General features: G+C 53.2%; 1 protein-coding gene across 1 annotated transcript in view; it reads left to right on the top strand.

The window, feature by feature from the left end:
* The window catches only part of LOC141431522 (uncharacterized), a 31,102-nt gene that overhangs the window by 2,194 nt on the left and 5,277 nt on the right, over positions 1-23,631 (top strand). Inside the window, 19 exon segments of the mRNA XM_074092709.1 lie at positions 205-351; positions 2,124-2,323; positions 3,120-3,274; positions 4,604-4,678; positions 6,267-6,400; positions 7,840-7,958; positions 12,499-12,689; positions 13,821-13,991; positions 15,282-15,398; positions 16,247-16,404; positions 17,419-17,489; positions 18,020-18,050; positions 18,625-18,695; positions 19,956-20,024; positions 21,406-21,475; positions 21,887-21,957; positions 22,339-22,514; positions 23,296-23,329; positions 23,332-23,473. Coding sequence (XP_073948810.1) covers positions 205-351; positions 2,124-2,323; positions 3,120-3,274; positions 4,604-4,678; positions 6,267-6,400; positions 7,840-7,958; positions 12,499-12,689; positions 13,821-13,991; positions 15,282-15,398; positions 16,247-16,404; positions 17,419-17,489; positions 18,020-18,050; positions 18,625-18,695; positions 19,956-20,024; positions 21,406-21,475; positions 21,887-21,957; positions 22,339-22,514; positions 23,296-23,329; positions 23,332-23,473 — 2,202 coding nt within the window.

Raw genomic sequence — 23,631 nt, 5'->3', positions numbered from 1 at the left:
CTACATTAGTAATCCTAATCCCATATCATCACTATGTTGAAAAAATTTAATTAAATTCAAATTTATTCATCAACAAAATTGACCCTATTTGCAAAATCTAAGTACATGGACGAAAATTTAGTATCAATTCATTATCAATTGTTCCATGATCTTTATTGTAATGTTGTTTATACTGTTACTAAATTCCCTCCCTGTTCCCTCTAGTGACCCGCCGCTCGATGAGAATGACATACCAGCTGGGCTATGGTTGTGCAAGGAGTGCGCAGGCTCGGACAAGGAGCAGCCTCCTAGCAGCCGCAGCAGCCGCGCGCAGTCCCCTGCTGACCAGAAACCTGACGACAAGAAGATCAGGCAAGTTGATCAAATTTTTGTTAGGCTTGTGTAACATCCTAAGATTATAAGACGCGTGATTTTGTCGAAATAAGAAACTAATGACATTGTAATAAGAAACGCGCGTCATCGAGAATGACTGTAACTTATAGTGGACTACAAAAAAAAATTATAACAAAGAAATTTAACCGACTACAAAAAACCATGAAAATAACTTTCTACCAGTCTGAAGTTGGTGCCTCAGAGCCAGCAGGAGTGGACCTATAGTCGTCTATCTCATCTACGTAGGTACTATACGAGTATATTGGGCTTAAATCACTACTGCTGGCTCATGCTGAGGCACCAACTTCAGACTGGTAGAAAATTATTTTCATGGTTTTTTGTAGTCTGTTCAATTTTGTTATAATTTTTTTTTCACGCTTTTAGTGTGACAGATCTAAGATTCAATAGTTTAATGTCAACTGCTTGTTACCTTTTACGAAAAATTGCTTTTTCCGATGCAGAGACATTCGTTATTGAGGAGTCCTGGTGCTTCATCATCATCACCCATTCCATTTCACCATATGCATTATGATGAGCTTAAATTGCTTAGCAACTGTGTTAAAGTAATTGAAATTCAACCCGTGAAGTACTTGTTATTGAGTAGTCGCTCCGTTGGTCAAATGTGGTCTTCATTATATCAAATGATGATTTACAAGAGTAAATGCATGAGTTACTACTAAATATATCAAAATTACCATAGGTGTCCCTACAATTTTTGAATAGTAGAGTTCCCTCGATTTCCTTAGGATCCAATCATCAGATATATATTTATTTTAGACGTATATTATATGTACAATATAATTATATATGTATTCGTAGATGTATTTCTGTTACATTTAATTTTTCTGATCTACTTTTGATGCACCACCTGTTGTAACCTAGTCCTTCCTTCTTTCTGTAAAAAAGGTTGCCTGGAAGAGATCGCTCTTGAGCGATAAGGCCGCCTATTGCTCACCTTGTAATTTTTTTTCTCTGTGTATCTGTTTTCTGTATCGCTTACTATGTCTGGTGTACAATAAAGAGTCTTTGTATTGTATTGTATTGTATCAGATCCTGATTTGGTGCTTATGGGACCTAATTGAAAGCATTCCTAGATGAACGAAAAAAATATTTTCAAAACGGTTCATAAATGACGGAGTTCTGAGGTAACAAACATAAAAAAAAACCGAATTGATAACCTCCTTTTTTTGAAGTCGATTAAAAAAAATAGATGCAACCAAAGTTACATTAAGAAGACATTTCAACCAGAGATGTACGAGGATGTGTCAAGTAGAATTGTGTTTTTCATGAACCAATAGAAACACTTTATTTACCTAGCCTCACTCCGGTCACTGGTCAGCTGTTCTGTTTCCACCAGAGCAGTGCTGTGCGAGAATAGTTAAATGAAGCGTTTCTCCGGTAAAACGCAGCCTAAGAGTGTGTATACATGTTTTGTAATTTTGGCCATATCAATATCTTTGTAGTTGACTGTACTAAGTACTAGAAAGAATTAGTGCCTGACACTATTGGTATGAACAATTCCTATCTCTCTTCTGCTCTTAATACAAGTAGTACAATATCTTGAGACAGCAATCAAACTGAATACATACAGACAAAAGTTCTATCTTTTTTTTATTCTACCAGCGCTTTTGCAAAACTGTCATTGCGTAGCAAGAAACTTTTTAGAAAGTATTTTGTTCATAATAAAAGTCATCCAATAACAATTCACTTAACCACTTGTATGAAATATGTAAAATATACAAATTATATAGGTCTCTTCGCAATCGCTCCAACTCCACCAAAAAGATGGAAGAAGACAACAAAAAAGAAGAGAAGGAAAAAGAGAAAGAGCCCGAGAAGGAGCTGACTCCGATGGAGATCCTGGTGCGGGCTGCGCGCATCATGAATCCGCGGCAGTTTGAGCTGCCGCGGGAGATGAGGGTCCCCTGCCCGTTCCCTGGGACTGATAAAGGTGAGGAGTTGGCTGCCAAGGAAAGGACGACTTGCATGGTCTTGAGTTTAAAAAAGAAAAGCTGGTAGTGAGGATGGTTCCATCCATACATTTTTGTTTCGTTTTGAGAAAATATTCAATTCTTGGTTCAGTTATCTTGGGAGCAATATAGTTTAATGGTTTGTGGTTCAGTGCAGCAAACCTCTATTTTTATTATTATTTATGACTTAGAATAATGTGTACAAATTGTGTAGCTTAAAAAACGCTTTTGTTTGATATTTTGAAACACATTTGTGGGCATTTTCACAAAAAAGTGTACCTTTTCTTTTTTTTTTCAATTTTAGAAATAATATTTTTATTATATTGGTTTTTCCTACTCAGAATCAAGAGCACAATCGAATTCCGATATTTAAAAAAATTACCCAAACAACAATGTCAGTTTTGTGACGTTTTTTTTTATACACTCAGTATGGGCGTCACAAAGCTGCATCATAAAATTTGTATGAAAAAAAAAGAAATTTTGAAAGAAAAGGTACACCTTTTTTGAAAACGCTTTCGCAAGTCAATAACGACAAAGCTTTTTTAAGAGTGCTATTTATTAATAAAATTGAGTCTAGTTTGACACCCTCAGGATTGCACGCAAAAATCTATCTAGTGCCATTTTATTTACCCCCGACGCAAAAAGAGGGGTGTTAAAAGTTTTACTGCTGTGTGTCTGTGTTTCTGTCTGTCTGTGGCCCCGTAGCTCTTAAACGGGTGGACCGATTTGAATGCGGTTTTATTTATATGAGGTCCGTGATGCTAACGTTGCTTTCAGATAACGGCAACGGCAAAAACGGCAACGGGTCCCTGGTGACAGTGGACGCGATGGGCTGCGTGCCGCTGCCGGCGCGCTCGTGCTTCGTGTGCCGCGGCACGTGCAAGGCGGCGCCGCTGCTCGCCTGCGACTACTGCCCGCTGCTGTTTCACCAGGTGAGGCTCCGGAGTAGCCCAGAGTGGCGACACTTCAGATCGAGCATGGCAAAACCTAGCCACTAAGTGGAAGTCAAATGCTTTTCTAAGAGCGCAGCCTAAGGTATCGCCAATATTTGGAAGAATTATATTCTTTCTTTTAGAAATATAAAATTTTACTCATTCGACTTCGGGCTTCTAATAGACTCGTTCGTAATTCCATATTTACCGCCCTTAAGACAATGAACTAAAATTAAACCTTTCTGTTGGTTCATAAAAAACACGTTCATCGCAACACATCCTCGCACATCTTTGGTGGAAATGTAGCCTTAGTGCGCCTTTCTCGTTGCCGAATGCCTGGAGAGACCCCGCGACCACAGATGCCCTGTCCGTAGTTCACCACGCCAGAACTTAAAAAAAAAGGTTTATTTTGCAAGTACGCCGCAAAGGGCTCTTTTAATAGTACATTGTGTCTTAAGGGCGGTAAATAAGGAATTACGAACGAGAGTCTATTAGAAGCCCGAAGTCGAAGACAGGGCTTTAATGAGTCGATGTTCGTAATTCTAGTACCGACATACAATGTTTTTCATTACATTTGCGAGTAAAATTTTATATTTGTAAAATAAAAAATATAATTCTTCCAAATATTGGCGATACCTTAGGCTGCGCACTTGTAGCGCCGCTCTCCGCCGCAACGTGAACTAACGTAAAATGTACTATTGTGTCTCGGAAAAAAACTGTGATTTCCAAGAGTCTCCATGCGTGCTCTGCACAGAGAGTCTGCAACACCCAGATTAAATAAGTGTTTATTGAGTTGAGTATGTATAAGGATAATAAATTAGTAGAGGGAGTAAAACGCTCTCTAAAACTTCTGGTGCAATAACCAGCAGTAGGAAACCAGCGCACAGGCAGCCAAGTTCGATCAGATTCGATTCCCAACTGATTATGTATGATTTTGTTTCAAATTAAGTTTTTCTTCTTTAAAATCAATGAGACAATGACATATTTAGTTTCTAAGTACAGATGTTTCTAGTTCTTAAAATTTTAGAGTTACTTGTACTGACATCCATAATAATATTATAAATGCGAAAGTGTATTTGTATGTTTGTGTGTTTGTCCGTCTTTCACGACGTAGGTAACTGAGCGACGGATCAACGTGATTTTTGGCATAGAGATACTTTATGGGCCCGAGAACATAGGCTACTTTTTATCCCGGAAAAATGCAGTTCCCGAGGGAACAGCGCGCGATAACCGAATTCCACGCGGGCGAAGCCGCGGGCAGAAGCTAGTCAACCCATAAATGAGTCACCGTGGCATGAGCATTGTTTTACTGGATATGTTTCGTTGCAGGACTGTCTGGATCCGCCGCTGACGGCCCTGCCGACCGGTCGCTGGATGTGTCCGAATCACGTGGAACAGTACATTGTGAGTTCTTCAAAATATCCAGTGTTAGCAGAGCAGAGAAAAGTGCACGCAGTGTGGGGTCATTTTAGATTGGTTACTACATTGACGGTTCATTAACGGATACGGTCTTGTGCCTATGTAGCACTGGTAGAGGTAAAAACGAATAGAACTGTTCTTGTCTTGTGTTGTGTTGTGTTGTGTTCTTGTTCTTGTGTTGTTCTGTGAAGCCGTGGTGGCCTAGTGGTTTGACCTATCGCCTCTCAAGCAGAGGGTCGTGGGTTCAAACCCCGGCTCGCACCTCTGAATTTTTCGATATTCACGTGCGGAATTACATTTGAAATTTACCACGAGCTTTGCGGTGAAGGAAAACATCGTGAGGAAACCTGCACAAACCTGCGAAGCAATTCAATGGTGCGTGTGAAGTTCCCAATCCGCACTGGGCCCGCGTGGGAACTACGGCCCAAGCCCTCTTGTTCTGAGAGGAGGCCTGTGCCCAGCAGTGGGACGTATATAGGCTGGGATGATGATGAGAACTGTTCTTAACATATTATAAGTTAATGTGTCTACTGCAATAATGATTCGTGATAGACTTCTATATTCTTTAAAAACGAACAAATGTTTATTAACGGTTTTTAAAGAAAATAAAAGTATCACGAAATAATTATTGCAGTAGTGACATTAACTTATATATTAAGAACAGTTCTATCAGACCACATTTTAAATTTTCATTAAATTTTTATGGAATAATCGAGAAAAACTAACAAAAATGCAACGTTGCCAGCTCAGCAGGTATAAACGCTCTTTAGTCTTTTTTGAATATGTAACGTCGACTTATCTATACAGGGGGCCTACCATGATCTTTTCATAAACGATCCAAACGCAGAGCAGTTCAATTTAGGCACCTAAACTGAATCGTCGAAATTGGTACCACGACGTTTATTTTTCAGAGCTGAGTCTCAATGGTTTACATGTGAATGAAAGACCGATATTGTCTCTGGTCCCAAACTGAAACGCTAAGTCGCGAAAGGGATGCCGCTATATGCAAACCAAATATTGTATACTAAATCCTCTTTATTTTTGAAAAAGCAATAACTCTATCTCATTCCGTGTTCTTAGCAACCGTTGTGTTGATTACGCTGTCACTAATCCACGAGTCTCTTTTCTCACTGAAAAATTAGTTTTATCAATGAGGAGTTAAGAAGCACAATGTCGTGAAAAGTTATAAAACTTGAATAAAAGTTTAAAAGTTCTTGAAATTTAAAGATATTCCAAGTAAAACACTTAAAATTCCAAAAGAATTGACAGAATGAGTAACTTATACTGAATCGCTAAATTTGACACTGAAGCAATTCAATTCACACTCAAGTTCAGCGTCACGGTACGAAAACCGCTTGAAGTGAGTGAATGAAAATGACTGTATCGCTATCTCTGAACCGTGCTTGAACTGAATCGCAAAAGTAACGTCGTGGTACGAAATAGCGATGCAGTTCAGTTTAGAGCCTAAACTGAATCGTATTAAGAGAGCGTGGTAGGCCCCCTGGTCATCTTAAGTTTTTTTGCCTATAATGTGATACAGGATGATAGTACAGTATTGGTGTTGCGTGTGCAGGACTGGAAGCTGGTGAATTCTGTGTCTGCGACGGAACGCGTGGCGCTTTGGGAGCGCTTCTCGGCGCCCGTGGACCAGCACGCCATCAAAGTGGACTTCATCCGGCGCGCGCGCAACCAGAGGCCCGCCTTCCGGTAACTATCGTTACACCGGTCATTTGTAAACAGGTACTTTTAAAATGGGCCGAAAACTCCTTGAATGGAGTCTTTGCCAAGAGCGCAGCCAGCGGTATCGGCAATTTTTGAAAAAATATTAGTTTTTCTTTTACAAATATACAATTTTACTCGCAAATGTGATGAAACACATTGTATGTCGCACGGGCGGTACTAGAATTACGAACATCGACTCATTAAAGCCCTCAGTCTTCGACTTCGGGCTTCTAATAGACTCTCGTTCGTTATTTCTTATTTACCGTCCTTAAGACACAATGTACTATTTGTTATGCTACGCTACGCTACGGGGGCCTGACTATACTACGAAGTGCAAAATTCGAACTTCTTGCCGTCCCGTTAACGCTTATATTGTTTACGAGTGTGAGACATAAGACACATAGGCGTATATTCGCCCACCCAGTATGGTCTAGTGCCCACCCCAGGATGTTGGGCTCATCATCATCACATCATTTTAGCCGAAAGGCCTCCCCCACGGCTCTCCACTCAGACCGGTCTCGTGCTTTCCGCATCCACCGCGATCCCGCGATTTAACCAGGTCGTCGCTCCATCTTGTTGGACCGACAGCTCGTCTCCTGGTCCGCGGACGCCATTCGAGAACCTTCTGATGAGGATGTTGGGCTACCGATTCAAAATTCTATAATACCTACTTCTATCTATCGTGATATTTTAACTCTAAAATCCAGGCCGGGCCCCCCTTAAAAATAACCCTACATACGCCAATGGAGTGAGAGGGTCAGTATGATACCTACGAACTTCGAATTTCGTAGTAGGTCCCCCTTTGATTTATGGCATAGTAAAACAGGAGAAGTAAGTCCACTCCGACCCTTTAACTGCCTACTTCGGCGCGGACGCTTAGGGTTGTCGACGTCTATTTTAGATTACCTACCGGTAAATAATTTTATTACGATAGTTAACTTAAAATTGTCTAATGTCTGTGTCTAGAGAAACCAGACAGATTCTATGCCGTTATATTATTATTATTAATATTATTAAACTAAATTTAAAAATATTATTTATATATTCGCCGGAATGGTGATGGCGACTGTATACATACTACTCATGTTTACCTACACATAATACTATAACTATATTTTTTATAGCTATCTATTATTTTTTTATGTGTCCCTGCACGAAACTATTACACTACACTTATATACTACTTAAACTTGTATTTTGAGACTATCTGTGAGATCCTGTAATTGGCTATGTGTCACTATTTTCATAATCATATTGTTTTATAAGCTGTTGGTGCTTAATCTTCCTTAAATTATCAGTGTTTGCGTGCGGCGGGTGCGTGCGTACCGGCGCCAACCGGCGCGCACACATTTAAACCGTGCGATGTACTTTTGTTCGTAGTGAACCTACTTGTCCTCTTTTACTATGATTATGGTGTGTGTCAGGTCGAAGGTTCCGGTGGGTGTACGCGGTCGCGTTCGCGTGCCGGACATGGTCCGCGGACACTACGCGCGCCCGCCGCCGCTGCTGCCCAGCCGCCGCGAGTACCTGCGCTGCGCCAACGGTAATATATAGAGAGCGGTCGCGGGCGCGTGCCGGACATGGGCCGCGGACACTACGCGCGCCCGCCGCCGCTGCTGCCCAGCCGCCGCGAGTACCTGCGCTGCGCCAACGGTAATATATAGAGAGCGGTCGCGGGCGCGTGCCGGACATGGTCCGCGGACACTACGCGCGCCCGCCGCCGCTGCTGCCCAGCCGCCGCGAGTACCTGCGCTGCGCCAACGGTAATATATAGAGAGCGGTCGCGGGCGCGTGCCGGACATGGTCCGCGGACACTACGCGCGCCCGCCGCCGCTGCTGCCCAGCCGCCGCGAGTACCTGCGCTGCGCCAACGGTAATATATAGAGAGCGGTCGCGGGCGCGTGCCGGACATGGTCCGCGGACACTACGCGCGCCCGCCGCCGCTGCTGCCCAGCCGCCGCGAGTACCTGCGCTGCGCCAACGGTAATATATAGAGAGCGGTCGCGGGCGCGTGCCGGACATGGTCCGCGGACACTACGCGCGCCCGCCGCCGCTGCTGCCCAGCCGCCGCGAGTACCTGCGCTGCGCCAACGGTAATATATAGAGAGCGGTCGCGGGCGCGTGCCGGACATGGTCCGCGGACACTACGCGCGCCCGCCGCCGCTGCTGCCCAGCCGCCGCGAGTACCTGCGCTGCGCCAACGGTAATATATAGAGAGCGGTCGCGGGCGCGTGCCGGACATGGTCCGCGGACACTACGCGCGCCCGCCGCCGCTGCTGCCCAGCCGCCGCGAGTACCTGCGCTGCGCCAACGGTAATATATAGAGAGCGGTCGCGGGCGCGTGCCGGACATGGGCCGCGGACACTACGCGCGCCCGCCGCCGCTGCTGCCCAGCCGCCGCGAGTACCTGCGCTGCGCCAACGGTAATATATAGAGAGCGGTCGCGGGCGCGTGCCGGACATGGGCCGCGGACACTACGCGCGCCCGCCGCCGCTGCTGCCCAGCCGCCGCGAGTACCTGCGCTGCGCCAACGGTAATATATAGAGAGCGGTCGCGGGCGCGTGCCGGACATGGGCCGCGGACACTACGCGCGCCCGCCGCCGCTGCTGCCCAGCCGCCGCGAGTACCTGCGCTGCGCCAACGGTAATATATAGAGAGCGGTCGCGGGCGCGTGCCGGACATGGTCCGCGGACACTACGCGCGCCCGCCGCCGCTGCTGCCCAGCCGCCGCGAGTACCTGCGCTGCGCCAACGGTAATATATAGAGAGCGGTCGCGGGCGCGTGCCGGACATGGGCCGCGGACACTACGCGCGCCCGCCGCCGCTGCTGCCCAGCCGCCGCGAGTACCTGCGCTGCGCCAACGGTAATATATAGAGAGCGGTCGCGGGCGCGTGCCGGACATGGTCCGCGGACACTACGCGCGCCCGCCGCCGCTGCTGCCCAGCCGCCGCGAGTACCTGCGCTGCGCCAACGGTAATATATAGAGAGCGGTCGCGGGCGCGTGCCGGACATGGTCCGCGGACACTACGCGCGCCCGCCGCCGCTGCTGCCCAGCCGCCGCGAGTACCTGCGCTGCGCCAACGGTAATATATAGAGAGCGGTCGCGGGCGCGTGCCGGACATGGTCCGCGGACACTACGCGCGCCCGCCGCCGCTGCTGCCCAGCCGCCGCGAGTACCTGCGCTGCGCCAACGGTAATATATAGAGAGCGGTCGCGGGCGCGTGCCGGACATGGGCCGCGGACACTACGCGCGCCCGCCGCCGCTGCTGCCCAGCCGCCGCGAGTACCTGCGCTGCGCCAACGGTAATATATAGAGAGCGGTCGCGGGCGCGTGCCGGACATGGTCCGCGGACACTACGCGCGCCCGCCGCCGCTGCTGCCCAGCCGCCGCGAGTACCTGCGCTGCGCCAACGGTAATATATAGAGAGCGGTCGCGGGCGCGTGCCGGACATGGGCCGCGGACACTACGCGCGCCCGCCGCCGCTGCTGCCCAGCCGCCGCGAGTACCTGCGCTGCGCCAACGGTAATATATAGAGAGCGGTCGCGGGCGCGTGCCGGACATGGGCCGCGGACACTACGCGCGCCCGCCGCCGCTGCTGCCCAGCCGCCGCGAGTACCTGCGCTGCGCCAACGGTAATATATAGAGAGCGGTCGCGGGCGCGTGCCGGACATGGGCCGCGGACACTACGCGCGCCCGCCGCCGCTGCTGCCCAGCCGCCGCGAGTACCTGCGCTGCGCCAACGGTAATATATAGAGAGCGGTCGCGGGCGCGTGCCGGACATGGTCCGCGGACACTACGCGCGCCCGCCGCCGCTGCTGCCCAGCCGCCGCGAGTACCTGCGCTGCGCCAACGGTAATATATAGAGAGCGGTCGCGGGCGCGTGCCGGACATGGTCCGCGGACACTACGCGCGCCCGCCGCCGCTGCTGCCCAGCCGCCGCGAGTACCTGCGCTGCGCCAACGGTAATATATAGAGAGCGGTCGCGGGCGCGTGCCGGACATGGTCCGCGGACACTACGCGCGCCCGCCGCCGCTGCTGCCCAGCCGCCGCGAGTACCTGCGCTGCGCCAACGGTAATATATAGAGAGCGGTCGCGGGCGCGTGCCGGACATGGGCCGCGGACACTACGCGCGCCCGCCGCCGCTGCTGCCCAGCCGCCGCGAGTACCTGCGCTGCGCCAACGGTAATATATAGAGAGCGGTCGCGGGCGCGTGCCGGACATGGTCCGCGGACACTACGCGCGCCCGCCGCCGCTGCTGCCCAGCCGCCGCGAGTACCTGCGCTGCGCCAACGGTAATATATAGAGAGCGGTCGCGGGCGCGTGCCGGACATGGGCCGCGGACACTACGCGCGCCCGCCGCCGCTGCTGCCCAGCCGCCGCGAGTACCTGCGCTGCGCCAACGGTAATATATAGAGAGCGGTCGCGGGCGCGTGCCGGACATGGTCCGCGGACACTACGCGCGCCCGCCGCCGCTGCTGCCCAGCCGCCGCGAGTACCTGCGCTGCGCCAACGGTAATATATAGAGAGCGGTCGCGGGCGCGTGCCGGACATGGGCCGCGGACACTACGCGCGCCCGCCGCCGCTGCTGCCCAGCCGCCGCGAGTACCTGCGCTGCGCCAACGGTAATATATAGAGAGCGGTCGCGGGCGCGTGCCGGACATGGTCCGCGGACACTACGCGCGCCCGCCGCCGCTGCTGCCCAGCCGCCGCGAGTACCTGCGCTGCGCCAACGGTAATATATAGAGAGCGGTCGCGGGCGCGTGCCGGACATGGTCCGCGGACACTACGCGCGCCCGCCGCCGCTGCTGCCCAGCCGCCGCGAGTACCTGCGCTGCGCCAACGGTAATATATAGAGAGCGGTCGCGGGCGCGTGCCGGACATGGGCCGCGGACACTACGCGCGCCCGCCGCCGCTGCTGCCCAGCCGCCGCGAGTACCTGCGCTGCGCCAACGGTAATATATAGAGAGCGGTCGCGGGCGCGTGCCGGACATGGTCCGCGGACACTACGCGCGCCCGCCGCCGCTGCTGCCCAGCCGCCGCGAGTACCTGCGCTGCGCCAACGGTAATATATAGAGAGCGGTCGCGGGCGCGTGCCGGACATGGTCCGCGGACACTACGCGCGCCCGCCGCCGCTGCTGCCCAGCCGCCGCGAGTACCTGCGCTGCGCCAACGGTAATATATAGAGAGCGGTCGCGGGCGCGTGCCGGACATGGTCCGCGGACACTACGCGCGCCCGCCGCCGCTGCTGCCCAGCCGCCGCGAGTACCTGCGCTGCGCCAACGGTAATATATAGAGAGCGGTCGCGGGCGCGTGCCGGACATGGGCCGCGGACACTACGCGCGCCCGCCGCCGCTGCTGCCCAGCCGCCGCGAGTACCTGCGCTGCGCCAACGGTAATATATAGAGAGCGGTCGCGGGCGCGTGCCGGACATGGGCCGCGGACACTACGCGCGCCCGCCGCCGCTGCTGCCCAGCCGCCGCGAGTACCTGCGCTGCGCCAACGGTAATATATAGAGAGCGGTCGCGGGCGCGTGCCGGACATGGTCCGCGGACACTACGCGCGCCCGCCGCCGCTGCTGCCCAGCCGCCGCGAGTACCTGCGCTGCGCCAACGGTAATATATAGAGAGCGGTCGCGGGCGCGTGCCGGACATGGGCCGCGGACACTACGCGCGCCCGCCGCCGCTGCTGCCCAGCCGCCGCGAGTACCTGCGCTGCGCCAACGGTAATATATAGAGAGCGGTCGCGGGCGCGTGCCGGACATTGAAACGGACATGAGCTTCTATGGGAGTGTACATGAAAAACAGGGTCGGTATTATCCGGGCTGGTAAAGTGTGTCACCTTTCAGAACGAACGAGTCTAAGACACAAATTATTTTTTAAAGTTTTTTGTTCTGATCTATGGAACAACCCGTAACCGACCGGACTATTGTAATTTGTCGGTAAAGAAAACTCTTTCGTTTTTTTAAATTAATTGATGCTACTTAAAAATCTGTTATTTTTTCTGGTAATTAGAAAGGTTATTCCTTGTGATAAAAAAAGTTCAAGCGTTTCTATAATTTTCATTCGTTCCTGGTTGTTGTCAGTCCTGAAGAAACAGTCGGCCACGAGCGACTACTCAGCGTCCTCTGACGACGATGCGCCGGCGCCGGTCTGCCTGCGGCTGGAGTGCGCGCGGCACGCCCCCCCGCCCCCGCCCCCGCCCCCGCCCGCGCCGCTCCGCCCCGCCACCAATAACGACGCTGACGACGACCTCAAGGCCATCTCCGAACACAAGGTACCAGATTAGGGCCTATATAATTCGCATAACGTCGAAGATACTACAATGTCGCGTAACCAACAATGGCTAATGCTGCGTATCTGACGAGAGAAAATTTTTGCTGGAGAGAAGTTTTTTTTTTTTACATATCACTGACCGTGATTGACCTCTATCTCACTCACCTAATGTAAAGTGCAGAAAAAAAAACGTCTATTATTCGCCACCTTTCTCAGATCTATTGTTAAGAAGACATTAATATCTAAGGCGTATTATAAAGTTAATGATTATATCATGGACAGGAATATTTGGAAATAATTCCGATCCGCATTAGCGACCCCTTCAAATAGCAAACCTACTGCGTTAAAATAAAGTTGTGTTAAATACTTGTGATGTAAGTATAGATATCATTTAATAATATTGTAATTCTTCAAGCCGGATTCTTCTCAACAGAGGTTTTCCGAACCGGTGGTAGATTTTTTTTTGACATTCATAAGTGCTTGTTATAGCCTAAATTGAATAAAGATATTTTGACTTTGACTTTCAACAAATGGTCAGCTTATTTTAAAAATGAACTCTGTATAGGTGACTAGAATTACTTTTTACTGTAAGGTGGCCAGTAATTGACGATTTACCTTATTATGACAATGTTATGAGAAATAACCACCCGGAATACTAAAATGTAATGCAAAAAAAATGACAAAGTATTTTTCTCATTTGGGTTGCGTTTCCACCAGAGATAAGAGACTAATGTCCTTTTCATGAACCAATAGAAATTCATTCATTCATTTACCTATCCAAATACAAATAACTTTATTTCCTATAGTATATATCCTCGCACAGCACCTCTCTAGTGGAAACAGCTGAGCGAAGCGAGGCGAGGTAATGAAGCGTTTCTACGCATATTAATCGAAACTACTTACTGCAATTTCGCATATTTTTGACCTTTTCCACGCTAACAACTCATATATACGCATCGCCGGTTCCACGCCAACAACCTATATATACGTTTATTACTTCAATGCAAAATGCAAGGCGGCGAAAAGGTTAACAAGTTACATTCGCAAGTGAGACTGCCAAGTCAAACCTCACCACCGCCATCTAGCGATTCGGCTGTCAAGAAACCCACGTTAACATAGTTTTAACCCACAGACGTACAGTTCGTCGAGCTCCCAGTCGGACTCTGACACGGACTACGAGTCAGCGCCGAAGCGTCGGCGGGCCGCGTCGCCCGCCACCGCGCTACGCCGCGCCGTGGACGACCAGCTCAGCAAACTGGACCACCATCTGGTCAAGTTGCTGGCTTGGCAGCGGCTGCAACAGGTGAGCCAACTCTACTACTAGGTACTACTAGGTAAATTTCCCTAAGCACTCCGCAACATGTAACTCCGCACATGAATTTCGAAAAACTCAGAGGTGCGAGCCGGGGTTTTAACCCACGACCCTCTGCTTGAGAGGCGATGGGTCAAACCACTAGGCCACCACGGCTCGGCACGGCACGGGAGTAATAGTTAGTTTTTTTTAAACGTTTTTCAATAAAATACTCGTCAGACTCGTCAAGATTGTTTTTGTTTACCCTTTTTGTAGCCAAAAAAAAAAACTATAGGCAGAAGCATCTCGCTTGAGGCCGTAATGACTATCGCGTTCGCCGTCCCTTTCTACCCTCTCCTTATACCGTATGACAGAAAGAATTGGGCCTCTGGTTTATATGGGGCCATTCATTTGTTACGCAAGACGATTTTTGCCAGTTTTTGACCCCCTCCCCCTCCTATGTAAGAAAAAATAAGACATGGTCGACCCCCCTCCCCCCCTAAATCGTCTTACGTAATAAATGGATGGCTCCTATCCTTTATTGCGCCGATTCTTTTTAAATGATTCGTTACAAATTGCAAAACATGGCAGACTTTTGAGGGACAATAAATTGAGTTGATCAAACAAATACCGCCATGTAGTGAAACTTGGGAGGCCGTAAAACCAACGAGTTTGTGGTGGTCAATCGAGCGCCGCAATGTAATGCAACTTGCACGATTTTTCTTGCAAGTCTAAACTCGGCTTAAAGCAGTGTTTCCACCAATAATGTGCGAGGATGTGTTGCGAGGGTTGTTTTTCATTAACCAATAGAAACGCTTCTACACATCCTCGCACAGCACATCTCTAGTGGAAACAGCTGAGCGGAGCGAGGCGAGGCAAATGAAGCGTTTCTATTGGTTCATCAAAAACATATTCCTCGCAACACATCCTCGCACATCTTTTTTTTTTGTTTGACTGGATGGCAAACGAGCAAGTGGGTCTCCTGATAGTAAGAGATCACCATTGCCAACCTAGAGGCCTAAGATGGGATACCTCAAGTGCCAGTAATTTCACCGGCTGTCTTTCTCTCCACGCCGAAACGCAACAGTGCAAGCACTGCTGCTTCACGGCAGGATTAGCGAGCAAGATGGTGGTAGCAATCCGGGCGGCCTGATCTCTGGTGGAAACGCTGCTTTAAGGTTAGGTTAAGTTTAACTCATGGTTTTAAAGAGATTTCCTGGAGACGTACCTAACCATGGTAACCTAGTAGTTGATCGATCTATATTGTTAGTTATATTTGTTTAATAGTAGCGAATGTTCTAGATCCTGGTGGGCGAGCAGTGCTACGGGCCGTGGTCGCGGCTGCCGCTGGCCGCTGAAACGGAGGCGCTACTTCACGCCGCCATCCCGCGCGCGCGCCTCGCCAAGCACGGCTTCAAGGTCAGCCCTCATGCTGCACAGGAACTGGCGAAATTATGATCTTAGCTCATGTTGATTTAAGCATGATTTCTACCTAACGGCTTGCATCGCATCGGATCGGAGAGAGTGCAAACGGACGCGGCGACCGCCGATCGGGTCCGGCAGGATGTCGACGCATACGACCGGCTCCCCCCCCCCCCCCGCACCGTCGCTAATTAATAGTGTCGTCCGGCTACGGCTTAGTAGGATTGATATTTCTTCCGCAAAGTAACGCCTGATTCAGTAAATTAATGTTCATTTGTCCACTTTGTATTCTTTGCCAGAGATTTGTACCCTGTTTTAGGGGAAATCATGTTGGGTCACCGTTTTAGGGGAAATTGGGTGGTTGAGTAAAAGTACCTCTGTCGGGTTAACTTGAACTAACTTCAACTCCCCAAACACTGCATATTACATTATATGTTAGCTTATATACATGAATATATCTAAGATAATCTATGTTGGGGTTATCTAACCTCCTAAGTCCTCGCGTACTTTATAAAGTACAAATTGTACAGTGTGCGTTTTGCGGCAGCCGCCGAGTCGCGTGCTCCTGAGAAGGGCTACGAAATAGCCCGAAACATGACGAGCTAAACTCGGTTTAAGACGTGAGTTATCCGTTACAATATCATTTAATACAAATTGTTCATTGAATAAAGAATATCCAAAATAAAGCAGGTTAACCACGTCTAGGTCTTAAGCACTAAGTTTGTTAAAAATGTCAGGACTCAGGAGGCTAAATCGATCGCGCGTGAGATAGATATTGCAGCATTCTAAACCTATCGACACGATCCAGGCGCACCTGCAATGATAACAATTGTTTTTTATTTTAGCACGTGGCGCTGCCATCGGAGTTGCTGTCGCGCGCGGAGCGTGAACGCATCGCGCGCGCCGTGTGGGGCGCCGCGCCCCCCCCGCCGCGCCCCCACGCGCCCGCCCCCTCGCACGCGCCGCACCGCGCCGCCGCCTGCCCCGTACTACGGCCCGGCAGGTACCATATACCCTTATTATACCATCATCATCTCGGCCGTAGGACGTTCACTGTTGGACATAGGCCTCCCCCATAGACCTTCAGTCGCTTCGGTTGGCAGCGGCCTGCATCCACCGTGAACTCGTGGTTTTAACCAGGTCATCCGTCCGTTGCAAGGTCCGCCCGGATTGCTACCACCATCTTGCTCGGTAATCCTGTCGTGAAGCAGCAGTGTTTGCACTGTTGCGTTTCGGCGTGGAGAGTAAGACAGCCGGTGAAATGACTGGCACTTGAGGTATCCCATCTTAGGCCTGTAGGTTGGCAACGCATCTGCAATCCCCCTGGAATTGCAGGTGTCTATGGGCGGTGGTGATCTCTTACCATCAGGAGACCCACTTGCTCGTTTGCCATCCAGTCGCATAAAAAAAATGATATTTACATCGATAGTAGCAAATGTCCGTAGAGCTGTATTTCCAAAAATGTAATTGAAATAATATGTTATCATGGCATCCTACGGACATTTAAGATACTCAAAAAACATAAAACATAATACTATGTGTTGAGGAGTTTAGTAATTTCATTTCAAGTTCTGTGGTGTTCTGTTTGGCATGGTGCGACGTCTGATATGGTGCGCGTCACCTCGTTTGAGTTAAGCTTAAACATGTTAACTATAGCCATCTGTGGGATCCTGTAACTGGCTCTGTGTTGCTATTTCTACTACATATATTTTGTTTTTAGCTGTTGGTTCTCCTTAAATAAATAAATAATGGTATGTGCTAGTGCTGCACTCTGATGGGATAAAATTGCAGTAATATTCCCTATTTAACTAAATGAGCCAATCGCAAGCAAACGTCAAACGATACTCACGATACTAACGCCATCTAGCGTTATCTCGCCTGTGCAATGCAAACCTTCATTGTGGCGCAGTGCCCTGGCCTGTAGAGTAGAGTGCACGCCGCCGGCCGCCGCCGTTGTGAAGCGGACTGTATGTGTCACTGACGAGTGATGGCGATGGTTGTGTTGTGACGTGTGCAGGCTGGGCCTGGGCGACGGGCTGGGGCCGGCGGTCCCGATGCGTCTGTCGCGTCTGACGTTCGGCGCGGACTGTATGTGTCACTGACGAGTGATGGCGATGGTTGTGTTGTGACGTGTGCAGGCTGGGCCTGGGCGACGGGCTGGGGCCGGCGGTGCCGATGCGTCTGTCGCGTCTGACGTTCGGCGCGGACTGTATGTGTCACTGACGAGTGATGGCGATGGTTGTTGTGACGTGTGCAGGCTGGGCCTGGGCGACGGGCTGGGGCCGGCGGTGCCGATGCGTCTGTCGCGTCTGACGTTCGGCGCGGACTGTATGTGTCACTGACGAGTGATGGCGATGGTTGTGTTGTGACGTGTGCAGGCTGGGCCTGGGCGACGGGCTGGGGCCGGCGGTGCCGATGCGTCTGTCGCGTCTGACGTTCGGCGCGGACTGTATGTGTCACTGACGAGTGATGGCGATGGTTGTGTTGTGACGTGTGCAGGCTGGGCCTGGGCGACGGGCTGGGGCCGGCGGTGCCGATGCGTCTGTCGCGTCTGACGTTCGGCGCGGACTGTATGTGTCACTGACGAGTGATGGCGATGGTTGTTGTGACGTGTGCAGGCTGGGCCTGGGCGACGGGCTGGGGCCGGCGGTGCCGATGCGTCTGTCGCGTCTGACGTTCGGCGCGGACTGTATGTGTCACTGACGAGTGATGGCGATGGTTGTGTTGTGACGTGTGCAGGCTGGGCCTGGGCGACGGGCTGGGGCCGGCGGTGCCGATGCGTCTGTCGCGTCTGACGTTCGGCGCGGACTGTATGTGTCACTGACGAGTGATGGCGATGGTTGTGTTGTGACGTGTGCAGGCTGGGCCTGGGCGACGGGCTGGGGCCGGCGGTGCCGATGCGTCTGTCGCGTCTGACGTTCGGCGCGGACTGTATGTGTCACTGACGAGTGATGGCGATGGTTGTGTTGTGACGTGTGCAGGCTGGGCCTGGGCGACGGGCTGGGGCCGGCGGTGCCGATGCGTCTGTCGCGTCTGACGTTCGGCGCGGACTGTATGTGTCACTGACGAGTGATGGCGATGGTTGTGTTGTGACGTGTGCAGGCTGGGCCTGGGCGACGGGCTGGGGCCGGCGGTGCCGATGCGTCTGTCGCGTCTGACGTTCGGCGCGGACTGTATGTGTCACTGACGAGTGATGGCGATGGTTGTGTTGTGACGTGTGCAGGCTGGGCCTGGGCGACGGGCTGGGGCCGGCGGTGCCGATGCGTCTGTCGCGTCTGACGTTCGGCGCGGACTGTATGTGTCACTGACGAGTGATGGCGATGGTTGTGTTGTGACGTGTGCAGGCTGGGCCTGGGCGACGGGCTGGGGCCGGCGGTGCCGATGCGTCTGTCGCGTCTGACGTTCGGCGCGGACTGTATGTGTCACTGACGAGTGATGGCGATGGTTGTGTTGTGACGTGTGCAGGCTGGGCCTGGGCGACGGGCTGGGGCCGGCGGTGCCGATGCGTCTGTCGCGTCTGACGTTCGGCGCGGACTGTATGTGTCACTGACGAGTGATGGCGATGGTTGTGTTGTGACGTGTGCAGGCTGGGCCTGGGCGACGGGCTGGGGCCGGCGGTGCCGATGCGTCTGTCGCGTCTGACGTTCGGCGCGGACTGTATGTGTCACTGACGAGTGATGGCGATGGTTGTGTTGTGACGTGTGCAGGCTGGGCCTGGGCGACGGGCTGGGGCCGGCGGTGCCGATGCGTCTGTCGCGTCTGACGTTCGGCGCGGACTGTATGTGTCACTGACGAGTGATGGCGATGGTTGTGTTGTGACGTGTGCAGGCTGGGCCTGGGCGACGGGCTGGGGCCGGCGGTGCCGATGCGTCTGTCGCGTCTGACGTTCGGCGCGGACTGTATGTGTCACTGACGAGTGATGGCGATGGTTGTGTTGTGACGTGTGCAGGCTGGGCCTGGGCGACGGGCTGGGGCCGGCGGTGCCGATGCGTCTGTCGCGTCTGACGTTCGGCGCGGACTGTATGTGTCACTGACGAGTGATGGCGATGGTTGTGTTGTGACGTGTGCAGGCTGGGCCTGGGCGACGGGCTGGGGCCGGCGGTGCCGATGCGTCTGTCGCGTCTGACGTTCGGCGCGGACTGTATGTGTCACTGACGAGTGATGGCGATGGTTGTGTTGTGACGTGTGCAGGCTGGGCCTGGGCGACGGGCTGGGGCCGGCGGTGCCGATGCGTCTGTCGCGTCTGACGTTCGGCGCGGACTGTATGTGTCACTGACGAGTGATGGCGATGGTTGTGTTGTGACGTGTGCAGGCTGGGCCTGGGCGACGGGCTGGGGCCGGCGGTGCCGATGCGTCTGTCGCGTCTGACGTTCGGCGCGGACTGTATGTGTCACTGACGAGTGATGGCGATGGTTGTGTTGTGACGTGTGCAGGCTGGGCCTGGGCGACGGGCTGGGGCCGGCGGTGCCGATGCGTCTGTCGCGTCTGACGTTCGGCGCGGACTGTATGTGTCACTGACGAGTGATGGCGATGGTTGTGTTGTGACGTGTGCAGGCTGGGCCTGGGCGACGGGCTGGGCCGCGGTGCCGATGCGTCTGTCGCGTCTGACGTTCGGCGCGGACTGTATGTGTCACTGACGAGTGATGGCGATGGTTGTGTTGTGACGTGTGCAGGCTGGGCCTGGGCGACGGGCTGGGGCCGGCGGTGCCGATGCGTCTGTCGCGTCTGACGTTCGGCGCGGACTGTATGTGTCACTGACGAGTGATGGCGATGGTTGTGTTGTGACGTGTGCAGGCTGGGCCTGGGCGACGGGCTGGGGCCGGCGGTGCCGATGCGTCTGTCGCGTCTGACGTTCGGCGCGGACTGTATGTGTCACTGACGAGTGATGGCGATGGTTGTGTTGTGACGTGTGCAGGCTGGGCCTGGGCGACGGGCTGGGGCCGGCGGTGCCGATGCGTCTGTCGCGTCTGACGTTCGGCGCGGACTGTATGTGTCACTGACGAGTGATGGCGATGGTTGTGTTGTGACGTGTGCAGGCTGGGCCTGGGCGACGGGCTGGGGCCGGCGGTGCCGATGCGTCTGTCGCGTCTGACGTTCGGCGCGGACTGTATGTGTCACTGACGAGTGATGGCGATGGTTGTGTTGTGACGTGTGCAGGCTGGGCCTGGGCGACGGGCTGGGGCCGGCGGTGCCGATGCGTCTGTCGCGTCTGACGTTCGGCGCGGACTGTATGTGTCACTGACGAGTGATGGCGATGGTTGTGTTGTGACGTGTGCAGGCTGGGCCTGGGCGACGGGCTGGGGCCGGCGGTGCCGATGCGTCTGTCGCGTCTGACGTTCGGCGCGGACTGTATGTGTCACTGACGAGTGATGGCGATGGTTGTGTTGTGACGTGTGCAGGCTGGGCCTGGGCGACGGGCTGGGGCCGGCGGTGCCGATGCGTCTGTCGCGTCTGACGTTCGGCGCGGACTGTATGTGTCACTGACGAGTGATGGCGATGGTTGTGTTGTGACGTGTGCAGGCTGGGCCTGGGCGACGGGCTGGGGCCGGCGGTGCCGATGCGTCTGTCGCGTCTGACGTTCGGCGCGGACTGTATGTGTCACTGACGAGTGATGGCGATGGTTGTGTTGTGACGTGTGCAGGCTGGGCCTGGGCGACGGGCTGGGGCCGGCGGTGCCGATGCGTCTGTCGCGTCTGACGTTCGGCGCGGACTGTATGTGTCACTGACGAGTGATGGCGATGGTTGTGTTGTGACGTGTGCAGGCTGGGCCTGGGCGACGGGCTGGGGCCGGCGGTGCCGATGCGTCTGTCGCGTCTGACGTTCGGCGCGGACTGTATGTGTCACTGACGAGTGATGGCGATGGTTGTGTTGTGACGTGTGCAGGCTGGGCCTGGGCGACGGGCTGGGGCCGGCGGTGCCGATGCGTCTGTCGCGTCTGACGTTCGGCGCGGACTGTATGTGTCACTGACGAGTGATGGCGATGGTTGTGTTGTGACGTGTGCAGGCTGGGCCTGGGCGACGGGCTGGGCCGGCGGTGCCGATGCGTCTGTCGCGTCTGACGTTCGGCGCGGACTGTATGTGTCACTGACGAGTGATGGCGATGGTTGTGTTGTGACGTGTGCAGGCTGGGCCTGGGCGACGGGCTGGGGCCGGCGTGCCGATGCGTCTGTCGCGTCTGACGTTCGGCGCGGACTGTATGTGTCACTGACGAGTGATGGCGATGGTTGTGTTGTGACGTGTGCAGGCTGGGCCTGGGCGACGGGCTGGGCCGGCGGTGCCGATGCGTCTGTCGCGTCTGACGTTCGGCGCGGACTGTATGTGTCACTGACGAGTGATGGCGATGGTTGTGTTGTGACGTGTGCAGGCTGGGCCTGGGCGACGGGCTGGGGCCGGCGGTGCCGATGCGTCTGTCGCGTCTGACGTTCGGCGCGGACTGTATGTGTCACTGACGAGTGATGGCGATGGTTGTGTTGTGACGTGTGCAGGCTGGGCCTGGGCGACGGGCTGGGGCCGGCGGTGCCGATGCGTCTGTCGCGTCTGACGTTCGGCGCGGACTGTATGTGTCACTGACGAGTGATGGCGATGGTTGTGTTGTGACGTGTGCAGGCTGGGCCTGGGCGACGGGCTGGGGCCGGCGGTGCCGATGCGTCTGTCGCGTCTGACGTTCGGCGCGGACTGTATGTGTCACTGACGAGTGATGGCGATGGTTGTGTTGTGACGTGTGCAGGCTGGGCCTGGGCGACGGGCTGGGCCGGCGGTGCCGATGCGTCTGTCGCGTCTGACGTTCGGCGCGGACTGTATGTGTCACTGACGAGTGATGGCGATGGTTGTGTTGTGACGTGTGCAGGCTGGGCTGGGCGACGGGCTGGGCCGCGGTGCCGATGCGTCTGTCGCGTCTGACGTTCGGCGCGGACTGTATGTGTCACTGACGAGTGATGGCGATGGTTGTGTTGTGACGTGTGCAGGCTGGGCCTGGGCGACGGGCTGGGGCCGGCGGTGCCGATGCGTCTGTCGCGTCTGACGTTCGGCGCGGACTCGGGCTGCGACGTGGTGCTGGACCCCGCGCAGTGCCGCTACGTGTCGCCGCGACACGCCACCGTCTTCTACGACGAGGTAACTGGTCAATCCTACTAATATAATATATAAATGCGAAATGCATGTGTATGTTTGTTACTCCTTCACGCCATAACGGGTGGACAGATTTGGGTGAAATTTGGTACGTAGATAGCTGGAGATCAGGAATAACACATAGTTACTTTACTACCTGATGTACAAACGGGATCGGGATAAAATCTTGAAATCTCGACCGTTGAATTTACGTCATGAAATTTGGCGTGGTTGTTTCTTGGAAATCACATTTTTTTCCGAGACAATAGTACATTGTGTCTTAAGGGCGGTAAATAAGGAATTACGAACGAGAGTCTATTCGAAGCCCGAAGTCGAAGACTGAGGGATTTAATGAGTCGATGTTCGTAATTCTAGTACCGCCCGTGCGACATACAATGTTTTTCATCACATTTGCGAGTAAAATGTTATATTTGTAAAAGAAAAAATATAATTGTGCCAAATATTGACGATACCTTAGGCTGCGCTCTTGGCAGCGCCGCCCTCCCCCTCCCTCAGCATGTGCCTGAGCCGCGTGTGCATGTGGTCCTGCTGCTGCACCATGCGCAGCACCATCAGTACGCACATTGACTCGTTTACCGTCCTTGGGCTGCATGACAAGAAAATTTGTACGCGCAATGACTCATTTACCGACCACGGGTTTCATGACAAGCACATTAAGGCCGAGGTTTTATTTGGGGGTTGCCAGTTGTTTAAACGGATCTCATGATACTAGGCAGCGCCAACATGCCTTTCACAGGAACACTCGTTAAAAATTGGCGTTGTCCAGGTGACGCACCACTTTGAGCTGATCAACTACTCCGAGTGGGCTCCCGCGTGGACGGCGTGCTGTATGCTATGGACGCGGCGCCGCGTGCGCCCGCCTCCCCGCCGCGCGACGGGGACGCGCGCGCGCAGGCCGTAAGGGACGTGGTCAGCCGCCGCGCGACCAGCGCGCCCCGCCAGAGGTAACTGGGACGTTGCTGCTGGTGACTATATAATAAATAAATAATAAAAATAAATAAATGGAATTTTAATGGAAAGATAAAAGGATCGAAAAATAAAATTAAGTTTTTGGCTACGTTCCACCAGAGATGCGCGAGGTTGTGTTGCAAGGAATGTGTTT

This window comes from Choristoneura fumiferana, chromosome 9, assembly GCF_025370935.1.
Source record: "Choristoneura fumiferana chromosome 9, NRCan_CFum_1, whole genome shotgun sequence".
In the NCBI taxonomy this organism is placed as follows: Eukaryota; Metazoa; Arthropoda; class Insecta; order Lepidoptera; family Tortricidae; genus Choristoneura; species Choristoneura fumiferana.
This window is presented reverse-complemented; position numbering and strand designations above follow the sequence as displayed.